Consider the following 24,872-nt stretch of genomic DNA (forward strand, 5'->3'; position numbering starts at 1 on the left):
TTTAATTATTACCAAACCATCAGTTTTAAAAAATTACAATATTTGATTTGCTTGAGGAAAGAGCATTTGCATCTGTTTTTCATCAAAACGGGGTAAAAAAATACCGTACGATCAGACGGTAACAGTTCAAAAGCACGAGAAGACGCCTCTAATCATTCATAACATTATTTGCCTTATTTACTCAGTAGCATTTCGATGTCAACAAATAATTCAGAATATCATAACTTTCGATTTCAATGAAATTCATTCTCTGTTGTGGCTTATACTTACGGTATATGATCGGTCCACACTTCCCATTTAAGTTTATTGTCAAAAAAAACAAGATATTGAAAATGTGGCTGCCTTATAATTGAAACATAATTTATACTCATATCCTTTTTTGTTTCCTTTGTTACTACAGAGATAGTCAGTGTTTGAAATATTGCTAAATTTAAATACAACCAAACATATGTCACTCCTTACCATCTATTGCAAAATAAATAAATAAAATAAATAAAAAAATTCAACAAAATGCAAATCAAACCATGTTGAATGAAATCAAGTAAATGTTTATTCAAAGTCCACATTAGAACATTCATTAATTTAATCTTACCAGTAAGATTGTCCCTGAAAGGAGTAGAAATATAAAAAAAACTGCATCTTCAGCTGAGTAGTCTTTGAGCAGGGTCTCTCCTTCAGATCCAGCCATGTGTCTTCCAACATACTCCAGTAGGAATTCACCTGGCTCAATATGTTTTGTGGCGATTACTCCAAAACCTAATGAATTGGGTATAAATAAGTGTAAATTAAGTATGAGAAAAGATTCATAAAGTTGTTAAGGTTGTCTAAACTGTTTTAAATGGTAGCCCTGCTTGGAAAACAAATACGATATCTACATCTAAAAGTGCAAAACTACAAAACTCATATGTATCATGACACTGAATATTGATAATTTCCATTGTTAAACAGGCCCCCGGAGTCTAACTGGCAGTTACATACAAATAATATCAAGATCACTCGCACATCTACACAATGGAGTTTAATTTAGAGACATCAGCAGCTAGCATAAATACAGGCAGGAAAACAGATATAAATCCACCTTTAACTGATTCAATCATGTTTTTTTTGTTTCTCTTGTGTTTTTTTTAACAGCCTGTTGTTTTTAGCTACACATTTTAAACCCAACCATTCGACATTATTTAGAGACCAAACTTAGCTTTTAATTAAGTTTTGCAAAGTCATACTGATGGCAGAATTGAATGCCGTAACTTACCTTTCTCTTCACACATTAATTTTTTCTCGAATGTGTCTTTATCTTTCCCCGAAGCAATGAAGTACAAGGCTTCCTTTTCAGGAGAAACTCTTTTGGGTCTCATTTTCCTGTGAAATATAAGAACATTTTATGCAGGATATAGTGCATATGCTAAGTAAAAAAAAAAAAAAAAAATAGAAAATACTCTAAAAAAAACTCCTTAGAATTGTGTAGACAATAACTTATTGAAAAGATGACAATGTGGCTGATAATTTACTACATTTTTACTATACTTTTTATATCAAGTATTTTTATAAAATCATTTTAAAAAGAAACTGAATATCAATAATACCAATCTGCATGCACATTTACATTGTAAGAGGATGCAAAAACATTGTATAATGTTAGCATTTACAAATCATCATAAAATGAAGTTAGAATGTACAACTTACCTTTTACTTCGGAAAGAAAAAAAGTGAGATGAGAAATGGCTCAGTGCGCTTAGGATCTTGGGATCTTGTAGGTAGATAAATCTTTAAACTATAATAGAAAGATAACTCTCCAATGTAGGAAACAATCTCGTTGAAGTCTTCTAAAGTTGTGCTCTTCCAAATGCCAAACATGAAGTGTGAATTAGGAACCTGGAATAGAGAGATATACGTTCTGCTATCTGAGGAGTGATTGGGCCATCGGATAAACCATAGTTAGCCAACATTACTATTGGTTCTGTTATGCAAATGTTTTGTGATTGAAATCAAATAGCTAGATTAACATAAGGGTAGAATCTGTTGGTAAATTAGTTTTAAATCCAGTTGTAAACATCAACTGGATCAGGAAAAAGTACTTTTCATAATTAGTATTATTTTGCATGCATTTTAAATAGAGCACAGAACACAAACCTATATCAATGGCAGATAAAACATGATAAAGTTAATAAAGGAAAAGTTCAAAAATAATATCAAACTATGGGATGGTGCAGCATTTAAAGAAAGTAGGCGATATACAATTAATTTACTATTTAAAAGATTTTAAAAGACAGAAAAAAGTAATTTACCACAATGTAAAAAAATAAATAAATAAAAAATCTGCTCATTTATAAATCAAATGATGTTATAGGGATGTAGCAGATTACCATGGGCATTCATATTTTTGTTGGTTTAACTAAACCTTTATACCACATCTGAAACGAAAGCTCATATTAATAGTACCTCTTGTTGAATCTCTCAAAAAATACATGCAGTGTCCTCAGAGTGTTTTAAGTATAGGATGACTTGTTTAAGCATATGTATTTTTAGGTCTAAGGTAAACTTTCACAGCCTGGCCTTTGAAGCCGTTCTCCATAGAGATGCTAATGTCCTGCAGGTAGTGGGGGTTGCAGCTCAGTCCACTCAGGGACTGAAAACACAGTGAGAAAGCGTCCGATCACAGCCATTGGGATATGTTTCAATCAGCTCTGTAATTTAGCAGAGCTGTTTACAATACAGTCAAATCACACCACATGTATTTTTACACGTTTATATATCAATGTTTATACTTAAACACATTAACATTTTCTAAGACAGCCCTTGTTTTAGCAGGTGGGGAATAAATGAAATATGATGAGTACGTCATAAATCTTGCTTTAGTAAGCAGACACTTGAGAGCTTAATGTTACTTACTCAGACTGTTAGTATTTAACAGATATGTTAGCTCAAATACAAAAACTTATACAATTGATAATACTTGATAATACATATTTGGAATGTCTAAAACATGGATGCGGTAAATGGATAGGAACACAACAAAGCTAAAACCATTACTGAAACCATTTTGATTCTGTCAAAAATAATTTCTAACAATTGCACCCCTTACATGTCCAGTCAGTCCCTAATTCAATTTTTTAAGATGTTTTCAAAATATCCACAGTGTATTTTTTAATGTATGTTTGTTTTTATTTGGTGTGGCTCAGATGATGAGTCATAAAATAAATTATGAATGGAAGTGCATGTTTATGTTATTTTTGTGTTGTTGTTTTTTTGTCCCAAAATAAGAAACCGTAAGTGAGTGCTTGTAATAACTTCCAGTTAAAAAATATTCATAATTACCGGTTGCTTACATTGCGCTCCTCACAAAGATTAATACATTTTTTAGGTTAAAGAGCTAAGGAGGTTAAATCCACAAATATCTTAACTGTTATCCATAAGCCAACTGCAATTAAGACATTTGATCAAGAAGTTTATGACAAAGAGAACGATATCTAGCACAGAGAAACAACCTGTAGGAGCGGGATTTGATCAATGTGAGTGTGAGCGGCACACAAGTGGAACGTTTGCTTGGATTGGGTCGAGCGCAATGCAATCTTTGCTCAAATGCTCTGATTGGGATTAAAGATTTTTAAATAAAATGCCATAGAGAAACAGATACCATATTATTAAGATATCCACAGAACTAACCATTTAAAAAGTAAAATTCCTGTTTTTTACATAATGAACCTAAACACAAGTATTTTACTTTTAAAAATCCTATTTACTTTAACTTTTTTAACGTTTTACATCAACCACCAGTATGTAAACGTTGAATTAACTATAAAGTAAGGTGAAGTAAATGAGTGACAGCCCTTTTCACGTCCCTAAGTTGTGGCCAAAATGTTTTTCCAGCTTTTGCGAAGAGTAGAGCAGACAATATAATAAGTGCCGAAGCAAAAACAGTCGATACACTTGTTACAACTGAACAGGTTATTTACAAATAGTTGATGAATGAATCAGCTTAGATGAATAGCTTATTTACAACAACAATATGATTTTCTGTCTTAATTCTGCCTCTGATTGTTTCACTGCTAGTATATCTGCTAGTGAATTGAAGCATTTAATGTAGTCTATTAACACCTGGTCTAGCGAGATAAAAACATGCAGGAAGTTACTAAACTGCAATCACCTGTGATTATCATATGTAAAGGCAAATTTACCTAGCTTGAATGTAAATCGTTAACCACACATTCCAAAAGAATAGTTTTAAGCACTATGTCAATGAAAGGATATTGCTGTTTTTTGTAACTAAAACAACTCAATTCACACTAGTGAATAGCTGCTACTATATGGCTACTTCACATCTGGGTCATTCACCCTTCTCAGTGTTTATTTTGCGATAATAGACGGCTGGATGTAGCCTACATCCCTTACTCACTTTACTAACTAACCAACAAATTTTTTAAATAACAAAAAAAAGTTAGTAAAACTTAATGTTTGTAAAAAAATAAGTGGTTGGTTCATTTTCATTAATTTGGTTAAAAAACAATATTAATAAATGGAAACTTATAAAGTGCTACCCATTTTCAATGAGGTTGTGTTTTTTAAGAGTTACTATAAACTTATAAACGGTTGTGTTTTTATGAGCTCATATGAATAAGATAAATACACTTAATTAATGTATTATAATAGCATTGGTTACTTCAGATTACTGAATGCATTAAATTACCGACATTAAAGGAATAGTTCACTTCGAAATTAATTTTTGATATGTTTTATCTTACCTCAAGGGCATCCGAGATGTAGGTGTCTTTGTTTCCACAGTATTTTCAATTTTGACATTTTTTGGTCAAACCGTTCTTGTCTATCAGTCCAACACTATCTCATGACCAATTCGTACGAATTTGACACATGATTAAAAAGTGTCTAATTCGTACTAATTCGTACGACCTCACTCGTACTAATTCCTACGATTTGTCTAAACCCACGTGATGGTTAGGTTTAGGGGCGGGGTCAGGGGTAGGTCATTCGTACGAATTCATACGAATTGGCCAATTCGTAAAATATGTACGATTTAGCAAAATCGTATTAATTCGTACGTGTGAGGTCGTATGAATTGTTACGAATTAGCCACTTTTTAATCATTCGTCGAATTCGTACGACTTGGTCGTGAGATCGGGTTGATCAGTCATACACTGGAGGTGAAGGGGGTCCACCAAAGAGCAGCACAGAGAAGTCCAAACCGCAATGGAAGACGATTTCGGGATATCTAAATATGTTTAGTAAAAGGTAAAACTTCCGAAATCTCTGTGTAAATATTGAGTGACGTCACACGCAAGCGATCACTTCCGGCGTAACATTGAACTGATTCAGTTCGGTTCAGTTGGACATTGAACAACAGATTCAGATCACTGTGATTACAAGAGGTAAAACGATATAAATACTGTTGGTTTTCTCACACAAACCGCTCATTTCGTGTCTTAGGCCATCAATGTGTACTTACATTTACGAGTCATTAAATCATGTTTAATTTGGACTTCTCTGTGCTGCTTTTTGGTGGACCCCCTTAGCCTCCAGTGTATGACTGATAGACAACAACGGTTTGTTGAAAAATGTCAAAATTGAAAATACTGTGGAAACAAAGACACCTACATCTTGAATGCCCTTGAGGTAAGATAAAACACATCAAAAATTAATTTCAAAGTGAACTATCCCTTTAAGAAAGTACTGGACCATGTGTTGTTTATTTGGAGTTCCATGCATATTTAATCTAGTTCACTGTTTACTCACCAATACATTGGTATAACCCCAATTAATTTACTATTTAAAAGATTTTAAAAGACAGAAAAAAGTAATTTACCACAATGTAAAAAAATAAATAAATAAAAAATCTGCTCATTTATAAATCAAATGATGTTATAGGGATGTAGCAGATTACCATGGGCATTCATATTTTTGTTGGTTTAACTAAACCTTTATACCACATCTGAAACGAAAGCTCATATTAATAGTACCTCTTGTTGAATCTCTCAAAAAATACATGCAGAGTCCTCAGAGTGTTTTAAGTATAGGATGGCTTGTTTAAGCATATGTATTTTTAGGTCTAAGGTAAACTTTCACAGCCTGGCCTTTGAAGCCGTTCTCCATAGAGATGCTAATGTCCTGCAGGTAGTGGGGGTTGCAGCTCAGTCCACTCAGGGACTGAAAACACAGTGAGAAAGCGTCCGATCACATCCATTGGGATATGTTTCAATCAGCTCTGTAATTTAGCAGAGCTGTTTACAATACAGTCAAATCACACCACATGTATTTTTACATGTTTATATATCAATGTTTATACTTAAACACATTAACATTTTCTAAGACAGCCCTTGTTTTAGCAGGTGGGGAATAAATGAAATATGATGAGTACGTCATAAATCTTGCTTTAGTAAGCAGACACTTGAGAGATTAATGTTACTTACTCAGACTGTTAGTATTTAACAGATATGTTAGCTCAAATACAAAAACTTATACAATTGATAATACTTGATAATACATATTTGGAATGTCTAAAACATGGATGTGGTAAATGGATCTAGGAACACAACAAAGCTAAAACCATGATATGATTTTCTATCTTTTAACTTATTTATATTTTTAAACATAAACGAGGATATTGTAGAGATTACCATATTGTTGTTTTTCTGTCTACCTCTCAGCAACAAAAACTAGTGATTGAATGTGTATGTATGTAAACATTCACTGATTCAAAAAAATAAACAAGGTCCTATACACTTGGCATTAACTTATATATTTTTTTAGATACAATCATATTGGGACAATGATATACAGATGTAATCAGGATCTGAATGAGTTTGATCTTGTCTACTTTCGGCCATGATGATTGCAAACGAGGATGAAATAAAAGCTGTATTTAAATGGAGCAGTCCAGTTTATTTAAAGTACATTGGTAAAACCACAATGAGCTGAAAAACCATACACTGATAAGAACCGACAAAAAAGGAACAAAACACAGACAGAAACCTAACACTTTCAAGTAGGTTGAAATCCAATCACACATGGTGACATACACGTTTAAAGTGACTATGTGTAAACAGCCATTTGTCTTTTTAATTTCTTGTGATCAGATTGATGAAAATTCATGTTAATAACAGGTGTAAATGTGGCTCGATGTACATAATTTTCTTAGATTTTTAATTAAATTCATTATTGCTGTTGTTTTGTTTTGGTGTAAGACTACCCCAGGTGAAATACACCAATATGAAATTAACAGGAGTAAAAATGTATCGTTAATTGTTAAACGGTAATTGTAACAGGACTTTTAATGACTTACATAAAATGTTGCAGACAAAATAATCTGAAAGTTATATGGTGTTTATTTCTTTGGGACATTTAAAATAAATATATTTTATTAAAACTAATCTGAAGTAAATAATAAGATCTATCACAAAATCTATGTTATAACTAAGTCTTAAATTTACTTTTATATTTGTTTTGTTTTTTTTGTTTCTTTTGTTTTTTGCAGTGTATAAGGTCAAAATTTTCTTGATTGACACTGGGCTAGTCCAATCACATCTTTAATCCCCTCCCCTCTGGGCTAAGAGAGCGTGCAGTGTCAGTGAGTATCTGTCAAAATAGTCAGAGCGATGGAGAAGAAACACAAGGAATGTGCAGAGAAATGGCGTGAAAAAAAAAAAAAAAGAAACCGCCTTCAGTGTCTGATTAGGAGTGAGGGGGATCATGAGAGACATTGAGTGTAGAGAACTGTTTGTTAGAGATATTTGACAATTACGCATTTTATTAGAATTATAATGAGAGTATAAGACCCGTTTGTAAACCATGGTTTTTGTCAAAATAAAAGCTGAATGCCGTTTCCATCAAAATAAAAGATAATGTTTTTATATCTCTTTCAAGTTACAGAAATTAGTTCTAAGCTAATAATGAAAGTTGCTTTTATTTTTCAGTGCATGTGTTTTACAATATATGGCTATAACTGTCTTGTGATTAATATTATAACTATGATTAATTATGTATTATGTAATGTAGACAGACACTATATCCCAACTAAAAGAGTTTTGAGTTTTTCTTTGTTCAATTTGCACACTGAATATGGGTTGGAGCTCTTAAATTTGAACTCTCAAAGTGCACCAGATTGATGAATTTAACATTAAAGGGTTAGTTCACCCAAAAATGAAAATTCTGTCAGTATTTACTCGCCCTCATGTTGTTCCAAACCCCGTGAGACCTTCGTTCATCTTCGGAACACAAATTAAGATATTTAAGATATTAAGATCGCTCCTGCATACAGTCCATAGGCTTCTTGAGGGAATGACTCTTGATGGCATAGAAAAGTCATTAAAGACATCGTTAAAATAGTCCAAGTGACTACAGGGGCTCAATCTTAACTTTATCAAACGACGAGAACACTTTTGTGTGCAAAAAAACAACAAAAATAACAACTTTATTTCAACTATTCGTTTATTTCTCCCTCTGCGCGAGTCAGGTTACTAGTTTAATAGCGTAAGCTTCTGTTATTATACGTCACACGCATCACACACATGACCAGCGTCGGCCAATAGTGAGCCTTCGTGTGACGTAGCTCTACGCAATCACACTACGTTAACTGACTACAGGCCCATGGAGAAGGAAGTGAATAATTGAAATAAAGTCGTTATTTTTGTTTGTTTTTGTGCACAAAAATATTCTCGTCGTTTGATAAAGTTAAGATTGAGCCCCTGTAGTCACTTGGACTATTTTAACGATGTCTTTAATGACTTTTCGGGGACAGCAAGTGTCATTCCCTCAAGAAGCCTACGGACTGTATGCAGGAGCGATCTTAATATCTTAAATATCTTAATTTGTGTTCCGAAGATGAACAAAGGTCTTACGGGGTTGGAACAACATGAGGGTGAGTAAATACTGACAGAATTTTCATTTTTGGGTGAGCTAACCCTTTTTAAAGCATGCCCCCGAACCCCCCTAGAGGGACAGAGGTGCGCTGACCAATACTATATTTCATTTATTCGGTTTGGTCATTTACAGATCATTCAATCAATCAATCAAAACATTCGAAACATAAACAGGGATTAAAGTTCTCCGTCGCTTCGACGGATTTCCTTTAATTGCAGCGGGTCTATGACGGATATCCGTCAATTGCAGGGTTCCCGTCTGTCCTTATGTCTTAAATTAACTTTTCATAATTTTAAGGCCGTAAATAGGCTTTCATTTCGCAAACAGTGTGATAAATGTCTTAATTTTAGTTTGAATAGGTCTTAAATTAAGGAAAGATGATGCGTATTCACCCTGCCGAGGGGGGATGTGATAAAGCCTGGAGTGGAGCGAAAGCACGTTACTCTCTCCACTCTAAGCATTCTGTAATCACTTTGCTCATGGTCCACTCCGGTTTTTCAATTCCCGCTCACGGAAAAACTGCTCCCTGGACCCTGTTCACTCAATCTTGTCAGGCGAGGCCACAGCTCGTTTGCTGCGGTCCCATGATAGAAAACAGAACGTGGGTCAATATTGGTCGTTTCTCAATACCAAGTACACAAACTTCGGACTTGCGTCCTTGGTAGTTCGGACTTGCCAAGTTCGACTCGGGAGAACAAACTCCCGAGGACGAGAGGACGCTGCTAACAGCGCGTTCTTGATCGCGTCACTCAGCACGCGGCTACTCCGGTTATCAACTCGGCCTTTTTTCATCAACACCACTGTGCCTCTTTTCATTTATAAATGAACATAATTATTATCAAAAACATATAAATGGCCACACAAATGTGGTTCAGGCAACGCACATTGATTATAATATATTTATAACAACACGAAATATAGCTAAAACACAAACCTGCTTCTTTTTGTTTTCATTTTAAAAATATATAACATTATTTATCATTAAAACTGACATTTAACAAACAGACAGGGTTGTGTCGTTTTATTGTATTATGCGTACACATACAGTGAAGAGAATGAATAGTAATATAATATTTTATATATTTTAGAATATATAAAATTACACAACCATGTCTCTTTTTTTGTTAAATGTCAGTTTTAATGCTAATATCACGTTCAAAAGTATAAGTACCCTAATAGGTAGGCTATAATAAGCTATACAATGAGAAATAAAGCAAACAATTCAGTTAAACATAAGTAGGCTCTCTAATAGGCTACAAAGTTAAAGTTAAATAGCCTACATAATAAAGTTATAAAACTTCACTTTGCCCTCAGCCAAAACAATTTGCCATGGCACAAACTATATATTAATATAGTTTAGCATTGTTTGGTCTCATAAGATAAAATAAAAACATGCACTGAAAACTTATGTATATGGTTGATTATTTGTCAAGATAAGTAATTGTTTTTCATAGATTAAAATAGCTTTTAAATTACGCAAACTGGCAATATTATATTGGTTTTAAACATCTCCCCTTAAAACGCTATCGGTCTCGACTATTTAAATAAAGTTACAGGAATTTTACTTGGCCTGAAAAAAATTTCAGTCAGAAGAATTTTTTCACTTTAATCCCTGCATAAATACTATAGATGACCAGGTGCAGGCAGAAGCTAAAGCTTATTATGCCTGCCCTTAACTTTAGAATGAAATGTAACTTATTAATGACAACATCTGTTCATAAAAATAACATTAACACTTTCGTGAACCATTGTCCACACCAGAAGCAAGCCTGTCTTATTCATTTTTATTCTTTTATAGTTTTCCAATGTTATTCTCTTGTAATATTTTTTAAACTGAAAAATAGATGTGGCTTGTTTTAACTCATTACAACAGCTATTCCACAATTTAACTCCTTTATTTGATAAACAGTGTTCTCTTAATGTAGAATGTACTTGTGGTTGGTTAAATATACATAATCCTCTAAGATCATATTTACTTTCTCGTTGGGAAAATAATAATTGCAAACATTTAGGAGTTTTATTATATTTGACTTGATAAATAAATTTTAACGTGTACAAATCGACAAAATCATAAAACTTCAAAATTTTTGATTGATGAAACAGTAAATTACTTGGTGCATTGTATGGGGCATAATTAATTTATCTAATAACCTTCTTTTGTAATAAAAAGATTGGATTAGTTCTAGTTTTGTATGTATTTCCCCAAATTTCAATACCATACATTAAGTATGGTGTAACAAGTGAAGTATAAAGTAAATGTAATGCATTTTTACTCAAGATATACTGCAACTTGTACAAAATTGCAATCATTTTAGATACTTTCTTCTGAACATTAAAAATATGCGGTTTCCATGTCATTTTACAATCAATAATTACTCCAAGAAATTTTATATGATTTACTCTTTCTAAAATATTTTTATTAATAGTAATCCTGATCTCATTATTTAACTCTTTATTACTAAATACCATGAATTTCGTTTTATTTAAATTTAGTGACAATTTATTTAAATCAAACCTATTCTTTAGTTTATACAATTTTTTCTCTACCACCAACACAAGCTCTGTAAGATTTGGGTCAGAACAATAAATTGTTGTATCATCCGCGAAAAGAATAAAATTTAAAACATCCGACACTTTGCATATATCGTTTATATATAACAAAAATAACTTAGGGCCCAAAACAGAGCCTTGCGGAACGCCACAATTAATGTGGCGTTAATATACAGTTAATATATAAACATCTTGTGAGAAAGACTGGTATTGCCAATGCAATTGGAGAATTGTATTTTAAACTTAGTAGTTATTTCATCTCACTCATTAGATGGGGTTGGTGGTTTTAATAGGAGTTGTTGGTATACATATTCAAGGGCGTACACAGTTCAGTTGTGTGTATGTTCATATGTAGTGGGCCAGTCTGGGCCAAAATGCCCAGGCCGATTTTTTTTGTCCCAGTCCAGCCCTGGGCGGACTGATAATACTGGAGCACCAACTAGCGTTCATGACTTTTTTTTACAGTCTATGCCTCAGCTAATAAAAAAAAAAAAGCAGTGAACATGAACGAAGACGCTGACGAGACCCCTTCGGTTGGTCCTGTGGATGGGAAATTTAGTTATAAGAACGAACCGATGGAAGCGTCATTAAGAGCATGGTTGTTGTGTGCAAGCTATGCAACAAGGAATTCGCATATCACATCGACCCTCAAGTTTCACCTCAACGCAAAACATATACAATTGCACTGGTCTGTTGGATTTGGTTGAACAAAAATAAACAATATTTTGTTGCTTAAGCTTATGTATTCAGTCATTATTAAATGATATACTAAAAATCCATGTGAGAAAAAAATCTTCTCACTGTTCTCAGTTCAAATATTTATGCAATTAAAATGCGCTTAATTTCGATTTATTAATTACAAAGCCTCTAATTAATTAGATTTTTTTTTAATCGAGTCCCGGCCCTAAAAATAATATATATAATTTACTCACACATTCTAAGTGATCTTATGAACCACTGACAACTCCTAAATAACTGGTTTGTAAATAATGCTATACTTCATTTAGATGTAAATTGATCATTAATAAAGTATGAAAATACAATTATTAAACACATTATAGATATGCTATTAAAACAAGAAAAAAAAACATTTATAGCTGTATTTACATATATACTGCTTATTAATGTATTTTAATGCTTAATAAATGGTGAATTATCAGTTCACTAATGCTTAACTAATGATTAATACCATGCAGTTATTATAAAGTTACTGAAAGTTCCTATAAGCAGCCAGTTCACCAGCAGCTCTACAGTCTCAGAGCCTCTGGGACAGCAAGGCATTCAGACAATAGAGAAGTGTGAACGACGTGTGTTAATGGGCCATTGCAGTTCTTGCTCCAGCCTACAGGAGCGCTGCTGAGTATGGGCTTAAACACACACACACTCGCAAGTTGTGCGGTCAAAAATGTAAAAAATTCACCAGAGTGTTTTTTAGTTGATTTTAACATGTTTTAAGGCATAACTAACAGGGGACTTGAAAAATGTCCCCACTTCCCTCGGCGGTCCCCTGTTGGTGAGTGTGTAACGACACCAAAGTCCCCTCTTAGATAGGTAGACAAGTACACACACACACACACACACCATCAGCCTGAGCAGCGACGACACCAGCGGTCAGTGCACACACACCTCACACACACACACACACACACACCATCAGCCTGAGCAGCGACGACACCAGCGGTCAGTGCACACACACCTCACACACACACACACACACACCATCAGCCTGAGCAGCGACGACACCAGCGGTCAGTGCACACACACCTCACACACACACACACACACACACCATCAGCCTGAGCAGCGACGACACCAGCGGTCAGTGCACACACACACACACACACACACACACACACACCATCAGCCTGAGCAGCGACGACACCAGCGGTCAGTGCACACACACCTCACACACACACACACACACACCATCAGCCTGAGCAGCGACGACACCAGCGGTCAGTGCACACACACACACACACACACACACACACCATCAGCCTGAGCAGCGACGACACCAGCGGTCAGTGCACACACACACACCTCACACACACACACACACACACACACCATCAGCCTGAGCAGCGACGACACCAGCGGTCAGTGCACACACACCTCACACACACACACACACACACACCATCAGCCTGAGCAGCGACGACACCAGCGGTCAGTGCACACACACCTCACACACACACACACACACACACACCATCAGCCTGAGCAGCGACGACACCAGCGGTCAGTGCACACACACACACACACACACACACACACACACACCATCAGCCTGAGCAGCGACGACACCAGCGGTCAGTGCACACACACACACACACACACACACACACACCATCAGCCTGAGCAGCGACGACACCAGCGGTCAGTGCACACACACACACACACACACACACACACACCATCAGCCTGAGCAGCGACGACACCAGCGGTCAGTGCACACACACCTCACACACACACACACACACACACACACACACACACACACACACACCATCAGCCTGAGCAGCGACGACACCAGCGGTCAGTGCACACACACACACACACACACACACACACACACACACACACACACACACACACACACACCATCAGCCTGAGCAGCGACGACACCAGTGCGCACACACACACACCAGCCATTTTATTGCTGTTTTGAGTTGTTTATGCAGTATTGAACTTAACTGTGTGTGTGTGTGTGTGTGTGTGTGTGTGTGTGTGTGTGTGTGTGTGTGTGTGTGTCAGGTTCTCAAGTGTCCAGCAGCAGAGCTCCAGAAATCACCCTGACCATCAACAACTCCAGTCTGACGCAAGCGTTACAGACCAGTTCATCATCCACTGGCACCAGCACTTCTGAGATCACACTCACTATAGCAGGTGATCACACACACACACACACACACACACACACACACACACACACACACTGCTGCCACCGGCACATCTGAGATCACACTCACTATAGCAGGTGCACACACACTGATATGCTGATGTGTGTGTGTGTGTGTAGGTCAGGACCTGCTGCCCCATCACTGCCCCTCGTCGAGCGCGAGCATCAGCCCAGGGCTCAGACTGGCTCAGATCAGCAGCGATCAGCTCCTTCCCCAGAGTCCTCCTGCCTCGGCCCTCACCGGTGAGAGATCGCTCCGGACACACACTCTCGTAATCACGTACAACCGGCCTGTCACACTCCGTCTGTGCTGGGACTGATGAGAGGGGCTGACGGGTTTGGACATGATTTCTGTGAGGGTGACAGAGGTACGGGCCGATAGACGTTTGTTTACTCAGTAAGTGTGTGTATTCTCCCATCAGTCAGTGCTCTGGCTCCCAGCACCTCCCTGTCCTCGCAGAGCCTGGTGATGTCATCAGGGGGCGTGGCCAACGACGGCAGCGTGACGCTGATGTCATCAGGGGGCGTGGCCAGCGACGGCAGCGTGACTCTGACTCTGTCCGACACACAGATCCTGGATACGGTCTCGCTCAACCTCAGCACTCAGGTGAATAATGCTTTCAGAGTTTAATGCTCATAGATTTTTGACCACATGATCGTTTTATTAAAGAGGACCTGTTATGCTCTTTTACGCCAGCCGTGATGTCGTGTTTGGTCTCTTCTAGAAAAGGGTTCCCTGTCGAGAGCGGTAACTTTAACATTGCGTCCGCTATGATGCTGCGGGATCTCCTCCCTTCTCCACTTCTGTTGAAGTCTTAAGGCCTTGCACACTGAGTACGAAATTTTCGTATGCGTTTTTTCGTGTTCTTCAGCCTAAAAATTCGTCACGCATAGAAACCTTGCACACTGAGTCCGATGTGTATTTATTAAACCTTTGCGGGAAAAACGCAAAAATACCAAATGGATTCGTCAAGCAGTGAGGATGATTTTGTTGTCCTCTCTCTTATTGAAAAGAGAAGAAAGAGAAAATATTACGTCCATCCAATCCTGAAATTGCGCTGAGAGGAAGCACCTCCTTATCAATGAGTTGCGAATTTATCCTGAGCGATTCAAAATTTACCTCAGAATGTCAGTGGGACAGTTCGATGCTTTGCTAGCGATTTTGGAGCCACATATTAAAAACAAGACCACCAATTTCCGTGAACCAATCGATTCTGAACAGAGACAGTGTCAGTATGTCTAAGGTATGGACACACACACACACGCACGCGGCCCGGTGGAAGCGCTGGGCAGACAGAACAGCTGTAGCTATAGGCTGTTATATATTGTACCCAAATAATACATTAGTTATCCAATTGGCTGCTCAATCACACATTAATCGATCTGAAATTTCAGTCTGATTGAAAGGGGAGGTTATTCCTTTCATAATCCAATCGAGAGAAGAGAACATAAACACTTGATCGAATTGAAAACTGAAACTGAAAGCACTGCGCATATGATGTGTGGAACGAGCTCCATAGACAGTAATCTAGCTCCCCTCGGCCCTGAATTGTCAAAAAACCTCTCAAAATGCTGCCTGTGGATGCGAAAAACGCAGAAAATCGAACCCGATCTGAATTTTTTTTATGACGGACGAAAGTTTCGGATGCGAATTTCGGACTCAGTGTGCAATGGCCTTTATAGTCCGCTTGGAACAGCTGGCCAACTGTCGCAAAGTATGCAAATACTGACAAGCTCGCGGGCAGTACAAAATGCATGGGCACGAAAATTGCGTCAGAATCTCTTTATTCGCGCGTTGCACCTGAGGACTAGTTACCCTGTCTCCCTCGCATCCGACGGCTCGCATCCCGTTGCAGGATTTGTGCAGGTCCCGTCGAGTTCTGCGCCGACCTGCCGGTGCGCACTTGAGAACCAGGAGGGTTTTTGCTCATGCCGTTATGGGGCCGAGGCCTACCCTCCCCCACCCAGATGTGACCGTGATGACGAGGGCCCGGGCCCGACGTCCTTTGCCGTCACCACGTTCCACCGGCCTTTCCAGGGACGCGTTGGACTCGACGTCGAATGACCCGGACGAGCCTACGAGAACAGGAGTAAGTTGGAATCCTAGGTACGTCCAGTCTGGCTGACGAGGCCTACGCTCCTGCAGGCGAAGTGGCATCCGCTCTGCAGTTCGTGAAAGACCTGTGCGCGGCAACGAACTTCGCACTCATGTTTACAAAGCGCTGTCCTTAAAGGAGAACTCCGGCGCAAAATGAACCTTTGGTCTAATTACACATTGCTACCTAGTCAACCGTTATCTGAGATTTGTTTTCATGATTGGCGAATGTAAATAGTTTTATCTCTAAAAACAGTTTAGCCTATAGTGCTAGTATAACGCTAGTCTATAGGGCATAGAGTAATGACAAATAAAAATCGCTTTTTATTACCACTAACAAGGCTCAAAATAGCCCCACAGTAACACGGTAGCACAATAAGGATCCATACATGCAAAACGAAGCATTGAGAACTTTGTCAGTGTCCATACAGTTTAATAAGCAGATATTTTATACACACAGTCAACTTCACGAATACAGGAAGAAGCCATCTTTGAAAAATAGTCTCTACCAGTCGATCTACGAACGCCGATCCAAGCGCGCTGGTGAGATGTGAATAAAGTGATAATGTGAGCGCGAACAGTAGGCAACATGTACATATTAAAGAGAAGAAAATGGTTCGTGTTTGTGTTTCTTCCGGAAACAATGGACCATATAAGATTCTGCACAGTTCAGCGCACTTGGATCAGCGTTCGTAGATCGACTGGTAGAGACTATATTTTAAAGATGGCTTCTTCCTGTATTCGTGAAGTTGACTGTGTGTATAAAATATCTTCTTATTAAACTGTATTAAACTTCGTTTTGCATGTATGGATCCTTATTGTGCTACCGTGTTACTGTGGGGCTTTTTTGAGCCTTGTTAGTGGTAATAAAAAGCGATTTTTATTTGTCATTACTCTATGCCCTATAGACTAGCGTTATACTAGCATTATAGGCTAAACTGTTTTAATAGATAAAACTATTTAGATTCGGCAATCATGAAAAAAAATCTCAGATAACGGTTGAATAGGTAACAATGTGCAATTAGACCAAAGGTTCATTTTGCGCCGGAGTTGTCCTTTAACAGGCACCTGTGGTTAACCCTAGCTGACCTGAGGTACGCGGACCGCAAGACGCTCCTAAACACCCATCAATCCCTCCGACCTCGTTGGTGACGCCGTGGAGTCAGTTTCTCTGAGGCGCAGAAATGCGTGAGAGTCACATGATTAGTGTTGTCAAAAGTCCCATGTCGATACTGAAAGTTTTAAATGTGACGCTTTGAGTGCTGTCGAGCAGAATCGTAAACACCTCGGAATGGCCATTGTGTTCACACGCTCGTCAAATGCCTATGTCTGTGATTGGCTACAATAATGAGGGCCTCAAAAACATGTGGTAAATATAAATCAAAGCTCTTCCACAGATACACACGCGTTTGAAAGCAGGCGTCTATCAGCGGCTCCTGCTTTCAAAATACTCCCGTGTGCTCTCAAACGCTCCTGTGCGTTGATATTTTTAGCCAATCACAGACATATCCGATGAGCTTGTGAACACAATGACCAATCAGAGGTGTTTATGGTTCTGCTCAGCAACACTTAAAGCAAATTTTATACGAAATTTAAAATTTCAGTTACTTGCAATTTTACCAAACTATGCAAAGTTTGATGGGGTCGGAGCTGATGTTTCATTGGTCGAGTTCCGCCTATCAGATCAGGCGCAGCTATTGGCTGACTGTCTTTGGCTGGTGTAGCTTGACCCCGTTTTCTCTGGGCTTACCTCACACACCTTCTGAAAAGCACACTGTGCTCTGATTGGTCGGCTGGAGAAATTTCACAAAGATATTAAACATTTTATTTACTCACAGGTAAAGATTGGCTGGTTGGCATGCACTAGTAAAGATTTTCTTCAAAAAAAAAAATGTAATAATATCAAAATATAATAATGAAGTATGTAAAGCTGATTTGAAAGGATGAATAGAAATCAGAGTATCTTTCATGGGTTACCTGATGTCCACATTTCTCAATAACTGTTGTTTGTTTGTTGTGTTACTTTATTAATCTAAGATGAGGGTTTGTGCTAAACCACAGTGTTTCGCCCGTGCGGTTCAAACCCGATTCTTCCAGGTGCTGCACTGGGTCTGATGTGGTTGTGTTTGATGTGTGACACAGATGCTGGATCCGCAGCCGGAGGAGAAGGAGGCCGAGCCGAAGCAGAAGCACCAGTGTTTCTACTGCAGTCAGACTCTGCTGACGGCCAACGCTCTCAGGAGACACTGCAGACAGGAGCACGGGAAGGAGCGCTGCCACGTGTGTCGAGTCTGCAGCAAAGCCTTCAAACGGGCCACACACCTCAAGGTATCACACACACACACACACACTCATCAGTCAGTGTGAACACAGCAGGGACTGAATGCTGGCCAATATAGTCATGCAGCGACCCGACTGCTGTGAAAATCGTGCAGTCTGAACTCAACATTAGCCATATTTCTAACATGCTCAACAAACCTCTCCAGTTCATCTATTTCATGTGTTCTAGCTCAAGCACACCTGGTGCGGCTCATGAAGCCCTTGATTACTGAGGCAACACCTGGTTGCCAGATTTGTGCTGTTGTGAGGGTTTCTGTTCAGGTGGTTGAATACTTTTGAGACTGCTGAAGTCATTAAGTTGCATTTGGGGAAACACTTGTTCACGTTTGTTCATTGCAAACAGCTGGAAGTCTGTCAGTAAACCTGAAATGAAATGGGGGTTGAATTATTTAGATTACAACTGTATATTAAAATAAATATTTAATGTTTTCCTGGAATTTTAGCTTAAAATTAAATTATATAAAAAAATCACAATCTTTTTATTATTAAATGTCATGAACTCCTATCACTGTACCACACTGAGCTCCAGAGGAACCACACATTTATTTCACTAATGTCTGTAAATGCAGACTGCAATGGTTAAAGGCTTGATTTTATACACATGAATTCAATAATTAAGAGGAGTGTCCTAATGCTTTTGTCCACATAGTGTATACCTAAATGCATAACTTTATACCGTATGCATCTCTTGGTCACGTCATGATTTTCAAGTCATGTTATTTTCCTTTCTCTCACCAGATGGCAGCAATCTGCCCCAAAACATGACACATATACACATTCTTTCACATGCAGAAAAGTGACATAAACCAACAAACAGAAATCAACAATTCACAGATATTACCTTTTCAAATTCAACTATCAAAATACATTTTTAATATGTTTATGTTTATTCATTCACATGTACCCTATAATACAGCGGGGGTACAGAATCAGGATTGGGATAGTGAGTGCTCCCCCAAAGAATAATATATAAATATATATAAATTATATTTAATTCTACTCAATTATATACAAATCATAGTAGCACAATGTGTGAATAAATGAATAATGGCTGCTAAATATGAATGTTCACACTTAAAAATGTCCTCTATTTGACATATTGACACTCCATGAGCAAATGTTCTCCTAAATCCTTAATTCATGCCATATTCCCTTCATAAGTACAGTACATTACTGTTTCCCATTTGTTTTTGACAAACTGTTAATCGACAGCATGTCACAGGTGATTCTAAGTCTGCTGTGGATGGGATTATGGGTCTATAATAATCTAAACGTGTCTTTCAGGAGCACGAGTATGTCCATAAGAAGGGACCCAAAGTCAGCACTCAGAAACCCAAAGTCTTCAAATGCGCCAACTGTGACAAAGCCTTCGCCAAACCCAGCCAGTTAGAGAGACACAACCGCACACACACAGGTAACGGAGAGCACACACACACACGCACATCAGTTTTTATGACATGAAATAGCTTCAATCATACAAATACAAAAAGATTTTTTGAAAAAAGGGGAATTGTTTGGGGAATGCTGCTATGCGGCAACACTACCACCATGGAAAGTTTCAAAAATACGTTTTTCTATATAATTATGATTTTCTTTTTTACTTAATTGCACATTTCCTTTAGAAATAGATAGATTTATATTCTGGGAACTCATGCAAACCAAAAAATAAATAGATCCCTATCATTTAATCGCTATTATTCGTCTCAGTACTATTGACTCTGCACTGTTGGCCTTTCTGTCAAATATTGCTGATTCGCTTTCTGAAAAGAAGAAATCAGTTTGTTATGTATGCATAAATACAACTATACTACAATAAACACTAAACACTTCAAATAAATAAATAACTGCAATCATATTGTTGATGCTACTTCTAAAAAAATCCCAATATCAGAAATACATTTCTGCAATTCCACCGCGTTGCCACATGGAAACATTGATATTTTCTTAATTTACAGTAAAACTATGATAGACAGTTGATTTGTGAATATAAATATCTAATTTATGTATCAAAGATGCTGCAAAAAAATCCTGCTTGAGAAATGATGTTATTAGAGCAGTTTCTCAACAGGCGTGAGGGAGAGAGAGTCCTGGAGGGACTTCCCAATGTCATGTGATTTTAAAACAACACATCATTGGCTACTTTAAGGCCTGCCTTTTAATTCCTTTAGTGCAATATATTGTATTTTTTTTTTAGAAATGAATGACCATTGTGCAGTTGTGTGAGATGTTGAGTTCAGTCAGGTTTGTGTGAAGGTTCACTGGCCCGTTCTCTTGGTTTCAGGTGAGCGGCCCTTCAAGTGTCCTCTGTGTGATAAAGCCTTCAACCAGAAGAGCGCTCTGCAGGTGCACCGGGTCAAGCACACGGGAGAGAAGCCCTACAGGTGTGAGGTCTGCACCATCAGCTTCACCCAGAAGAGCAACATGAAGCTGCACATGAAGAGGTCGCACGGCTATCTGCCGTCCAGCGGCAAACTCTCCGGTACGTGTGCAGCAGATCAGCAGATTATCACATCAGCAGATTATCACATCAGCAGATTATAAAATCATTAGATTATAAAATCATCAGATCAGCAGATTATCAGATCAGCAGATTATAAAATCATTAGATCACTGATCACCAGATTATAAAATCTTCAGATCACTGATTACCAGATTATAAAATCACCAGATTATCAGATCACCAGATCATCAGATTATCAGATCACCAGATCATCAGATTATAAAATCATCAGATTATCAGATCAACAGATCATCAGATTATAAAATCATCATATTATAAAATCATTAGATTATAAAATCATTAGATTATTAGATTATCAGATCACTGATCATAAAATCATCAGATCATGATCACCAGATTATAAAATCTTCAGATCACTGATTACCAGATTATAAAATCACCAGATTATCAGATCACCAGATCATCAGATTATAAAATCATCAGATTATCAGATCACCAGATCATCAGATTATAAAATCATCAGATTATCAGATCACCAGATCATCAGATTATAAAATCATTGGATTATAAAATCACCAGATTATAAAATCATTAGGTTATAAAATCATCAGATTATAAAATCATCAGATTATCAGATCACCAGATCATCAGATTATAAAATCATTGGATTATAAAATCACCAGATTATAAAATCATTAGGTTATAAAATCATCAGATCATCAGATTATAAGATCATTAGATCACTGATCAACAGATTATAAAATCATCAGATCACTCATCACCAGATTATAATCAGATCACTGATCACCAGATAATAATCAGATCACTGATCACCAGATTATAAAATCTTCAGATCACTGATCACCAGATCATAAAATCATCAGATCACTGATCACCAGATTATAAAAAATTCAGATCACTGATCACCAGATCATAAAATCATCAGATCACTGATCACCAGATTATAAAAAATTCAAATCACTGATTATCAGATTATAAAATCACCAGATTATCAGATCAACAGATCATAAAATCATCATATTATAAAATCATTAAATTATAAAATCATTAGATTATTAGATCATCAGATCATTGATCATAAGATAATAAAATCATCAGATCACTCATCACCAGATTATCAGATCATTGATCACCAGATCAGGGGTCGGGCCGAAACTGGCAATAATATCACTGCACGTCCGCAGATTATCCCGATAGCGGCTGGTTCTGACGTAGATCTGTCATGACAGCAACAGTTACTCACAATCTCTTTCGTTCATGCTTAAAAAAGCCACAGTTTGCGAGCTCTGCTGTGTGTGTGTGTGTGTGTGTGTGTGTATTCTTCCACTGACAGCACGACTGATGGCAGGGCATCTCCGCAGCCTCCACAAACACACACACTTATCTGTTCAACCAGCTACTGTGTGTGTGTGTGTGTGTGTGTGTGTGTGTGTGTGTGTGTGTGTGTGTGTGTGTGTGTGTGTGTTGTGAACTTGGACGTCATCCTCTGTGAAAGAGACTGCCATTACCAAAGAGAAACTGGATGGCAGATTACTTTGCTTAAGTTTCCAATTGACTAAAGATATAAGTTATTATATTATATTATATTATATTATATTATATTATATTATATTATATTACATTATATATATTATATTATATTATATTATAAGGATTTTGTTGTTAAGAAATGTTTTCAATTTGACAGTGTGGTGTGGTACATTGCGAACAAAGGTCAGATATTATATGGCATAAAAGACTAGTCTAAAAATGACAGAGCAACCAGTGCTTTAAAAAATATAAATGTAAAAATCGAACCGTGACCTTAGAATGGACAATTAAATCGAATCGAATATTTGGAGAATCGTGACCGCTAGAATTGAGAGGTTTTAATCTGAAGAGTGTGTGGATCGCCTCATTGCAGATATAACACACACCGGCTGAGCGTTCGGATGAAGCGCAGTGGTCTTCCATCTTCTCTGTAGTCCTATCCTCGCGCCTTACTCTTTCAGCTAGCTTAAACGCTAATCTCTCTGCACTGGCGTAATAGCGTAACTCCAGCACGCTAACAACTAAACTAATGTTGTAGTATGTATGTGTAACAGTTTAGTATGTGAGGGTTCTGAGTGTAAAAATAGGCCACGTCAAATAATTATTACAATAAGTTGTGTAACAAGCAAATTAAAATGAACACATTTATTATTCACAATATATTTATTCATAATATAATTAAGACTTGGTTCGTTAAGAGCATGACTCAAACATGTCGTTAATGGGCTTATTCAAGTCCTCTTTTATGTTTATGTTTATCTCCCTCATGTGTGTGTGTGTGTGTTAGCAAGGCTGTTGCGAGTTGGTGAAGTTGCGATACTGGCCAGGTTACGCGTCACTGCGGCTTTATTCATTTATCCAGTGTAAAACCCAGAGGTGCACACACACACTCTACTCTGCTGCTTACCCTTCTGTCTGTCAATCACACACTGGGGGCGGAGCTCTGACATACGCCGGCTGGTGTTTAAGCATGAACGATATGAACAGCAGTGGAGTGGTTGTGTGAGCTCTTGTGTCGTCCCTGACAGTGAAGCCGCAGGAAGTGGAAGTGGTGTTGGAGCACGACTCGGAGTCGGACTCGCAGCCGGCGGCGGCTCAGCAGGGCAAACACACGGAGACACCGGGTCTGGATCTGGAGGACGGTGTGCAAGAGTCTTCAGAGGGCTGGCAGTGCCCCATCCCCACAGTCTTCCCATGAGCCTCTGCTTCCCCTGACATCAGCATACAAAATCAAATCATGTACACTCCATGCTGCGAGTCAAAGGCTGAACTCACTGAACTGGTCGCAAGTTTCATTTTTTACAGTTTTTTTTAATTATTGTTTTACGTTAGAGCCATATTTGTCTCGACTAAAGTAAAGATTGTAATTGTGTATTTGAAAGGATCTTGTTTTCATTTGTATCATCATCTGTGGTAAAACTAAAGCGGTACGTTCTAGATACTAAAGTCCCACAATCCCTGATACGTCACATGATTCAGTTTAATGGGATCCAACGTTTTTGTAATATGCTCAATTATTTAAGAATAAAATTTTTTTTTGTTTTTTTTTTTTCAAATGTTTATCAGTTTTCTATTTTTCTTTTTCTGCAACTTTGTTCTAATCTGTTTTTATGGGTTTTATTTATGGATTAAGTGTGACAGCATTAGTTTGACTACTAAACTATAATGAATTCTGAAAACACTGAATACACAAAAACATCCACAGTATATGATCCAAATATATGGGAATTTCCCACGTGACTGACGATCACTATAACTCATTATCTGACACAGGAACCGGCCAACGACTAATACCAGATTGTGTAGTGCAATATATCTAGCGCACTATTCTAACACACGTTGGTATTTGTTGTTGATTTATTGTCAAGCCGGCTTAACATTAACACAGAAGTGAAGCCTTTATAATCTGCTGCAGTTGTTGGTGTTTCAGACCCGTGAGGTCCGTAAGGTCCTGGAATTGTTCTGTTACACCTTTAATAGCAGCAGATGGACTCCCAGACAGGTAACAGGCCTTGGGAAGTGCTTAACCATCAGTCGCCAATAGATCGTTCCACCTTGGAGGAGCTATCGACCCCCTATCCAAGCCCTTGAGCATCTTCCGACGGCTC

The 24,872-nt window shown here is 37.8% G+C and overlaps 1 protein-coding gene and 1 long non-coding RNA gene across 2 annotated transcripts in view; one reads left to right on the top strand and one right to left on the bottom strand.

Annotated features, from left to right (window-relative positions):
- The window catches only part of znf236 (zinc finger protein 236), a 56,815-nt gene extending 32,491 nt beyond the window's left edge, over positions 1-24,324 (top strand). The window contains exons 25-31 of the mRNA XM_039667305.2: positions 14,173-14,304; positions 14,438-14,560; positions 14,740-14,924; positions 18,555-18,740; positions 20,037-20,166; positions 21,034-21,231; positions 23,793-24,324. Coding sequence (XP_039523239.2) covers positions 14,173-14,304; positions 14,438-14,560; positions 14,740-14,924; positions 18,555-18,740; positions 20,037-20,166; positions 21,034-21,231; positions 23,793-23,962 — 1,124 coding nt within the window. The 3' untranslated portion in view covers positions 23,963-24,324. The remainder of the gene's footprint in view (positions 1-14,172; positions 14,305-14,437; positions 14,561-14,739; positions 14,925-18,554; positions 18,741-20,036; positions 20,167-21,033; positions 21,232-23,792) is intronic.
- Positions 582-2,462, bottom strand: LOC148976899 (uncharacterized). The gene is made up of 3 exons (XR_016145891.1): positions 1,684-2,462; positions 1,253-1,359; positions 582-756 (listed from the first exon to the last, which is right to left on the bottom strand). It is a non-coding gene; the product is annotated as an uncharacterized LOC148976899 (long non-coding RNA).
- Positions 24,325-24,872: the final 548 nt, after the last annotated feature.

Source organism: Pimephales promelas, chromosome 12, assembly GCF_988280905.1.
Source record: "Pimephales promelas chromosome 12, fPimPro1.hap1.1, whole genome shotgun sequence".
Lineage (NCBI taxonomy): Eukaryota > Metazoa > Chordata > Actinopteri > Cypriniformes > Leuciscidae > Pimephales > Pimephales promelas.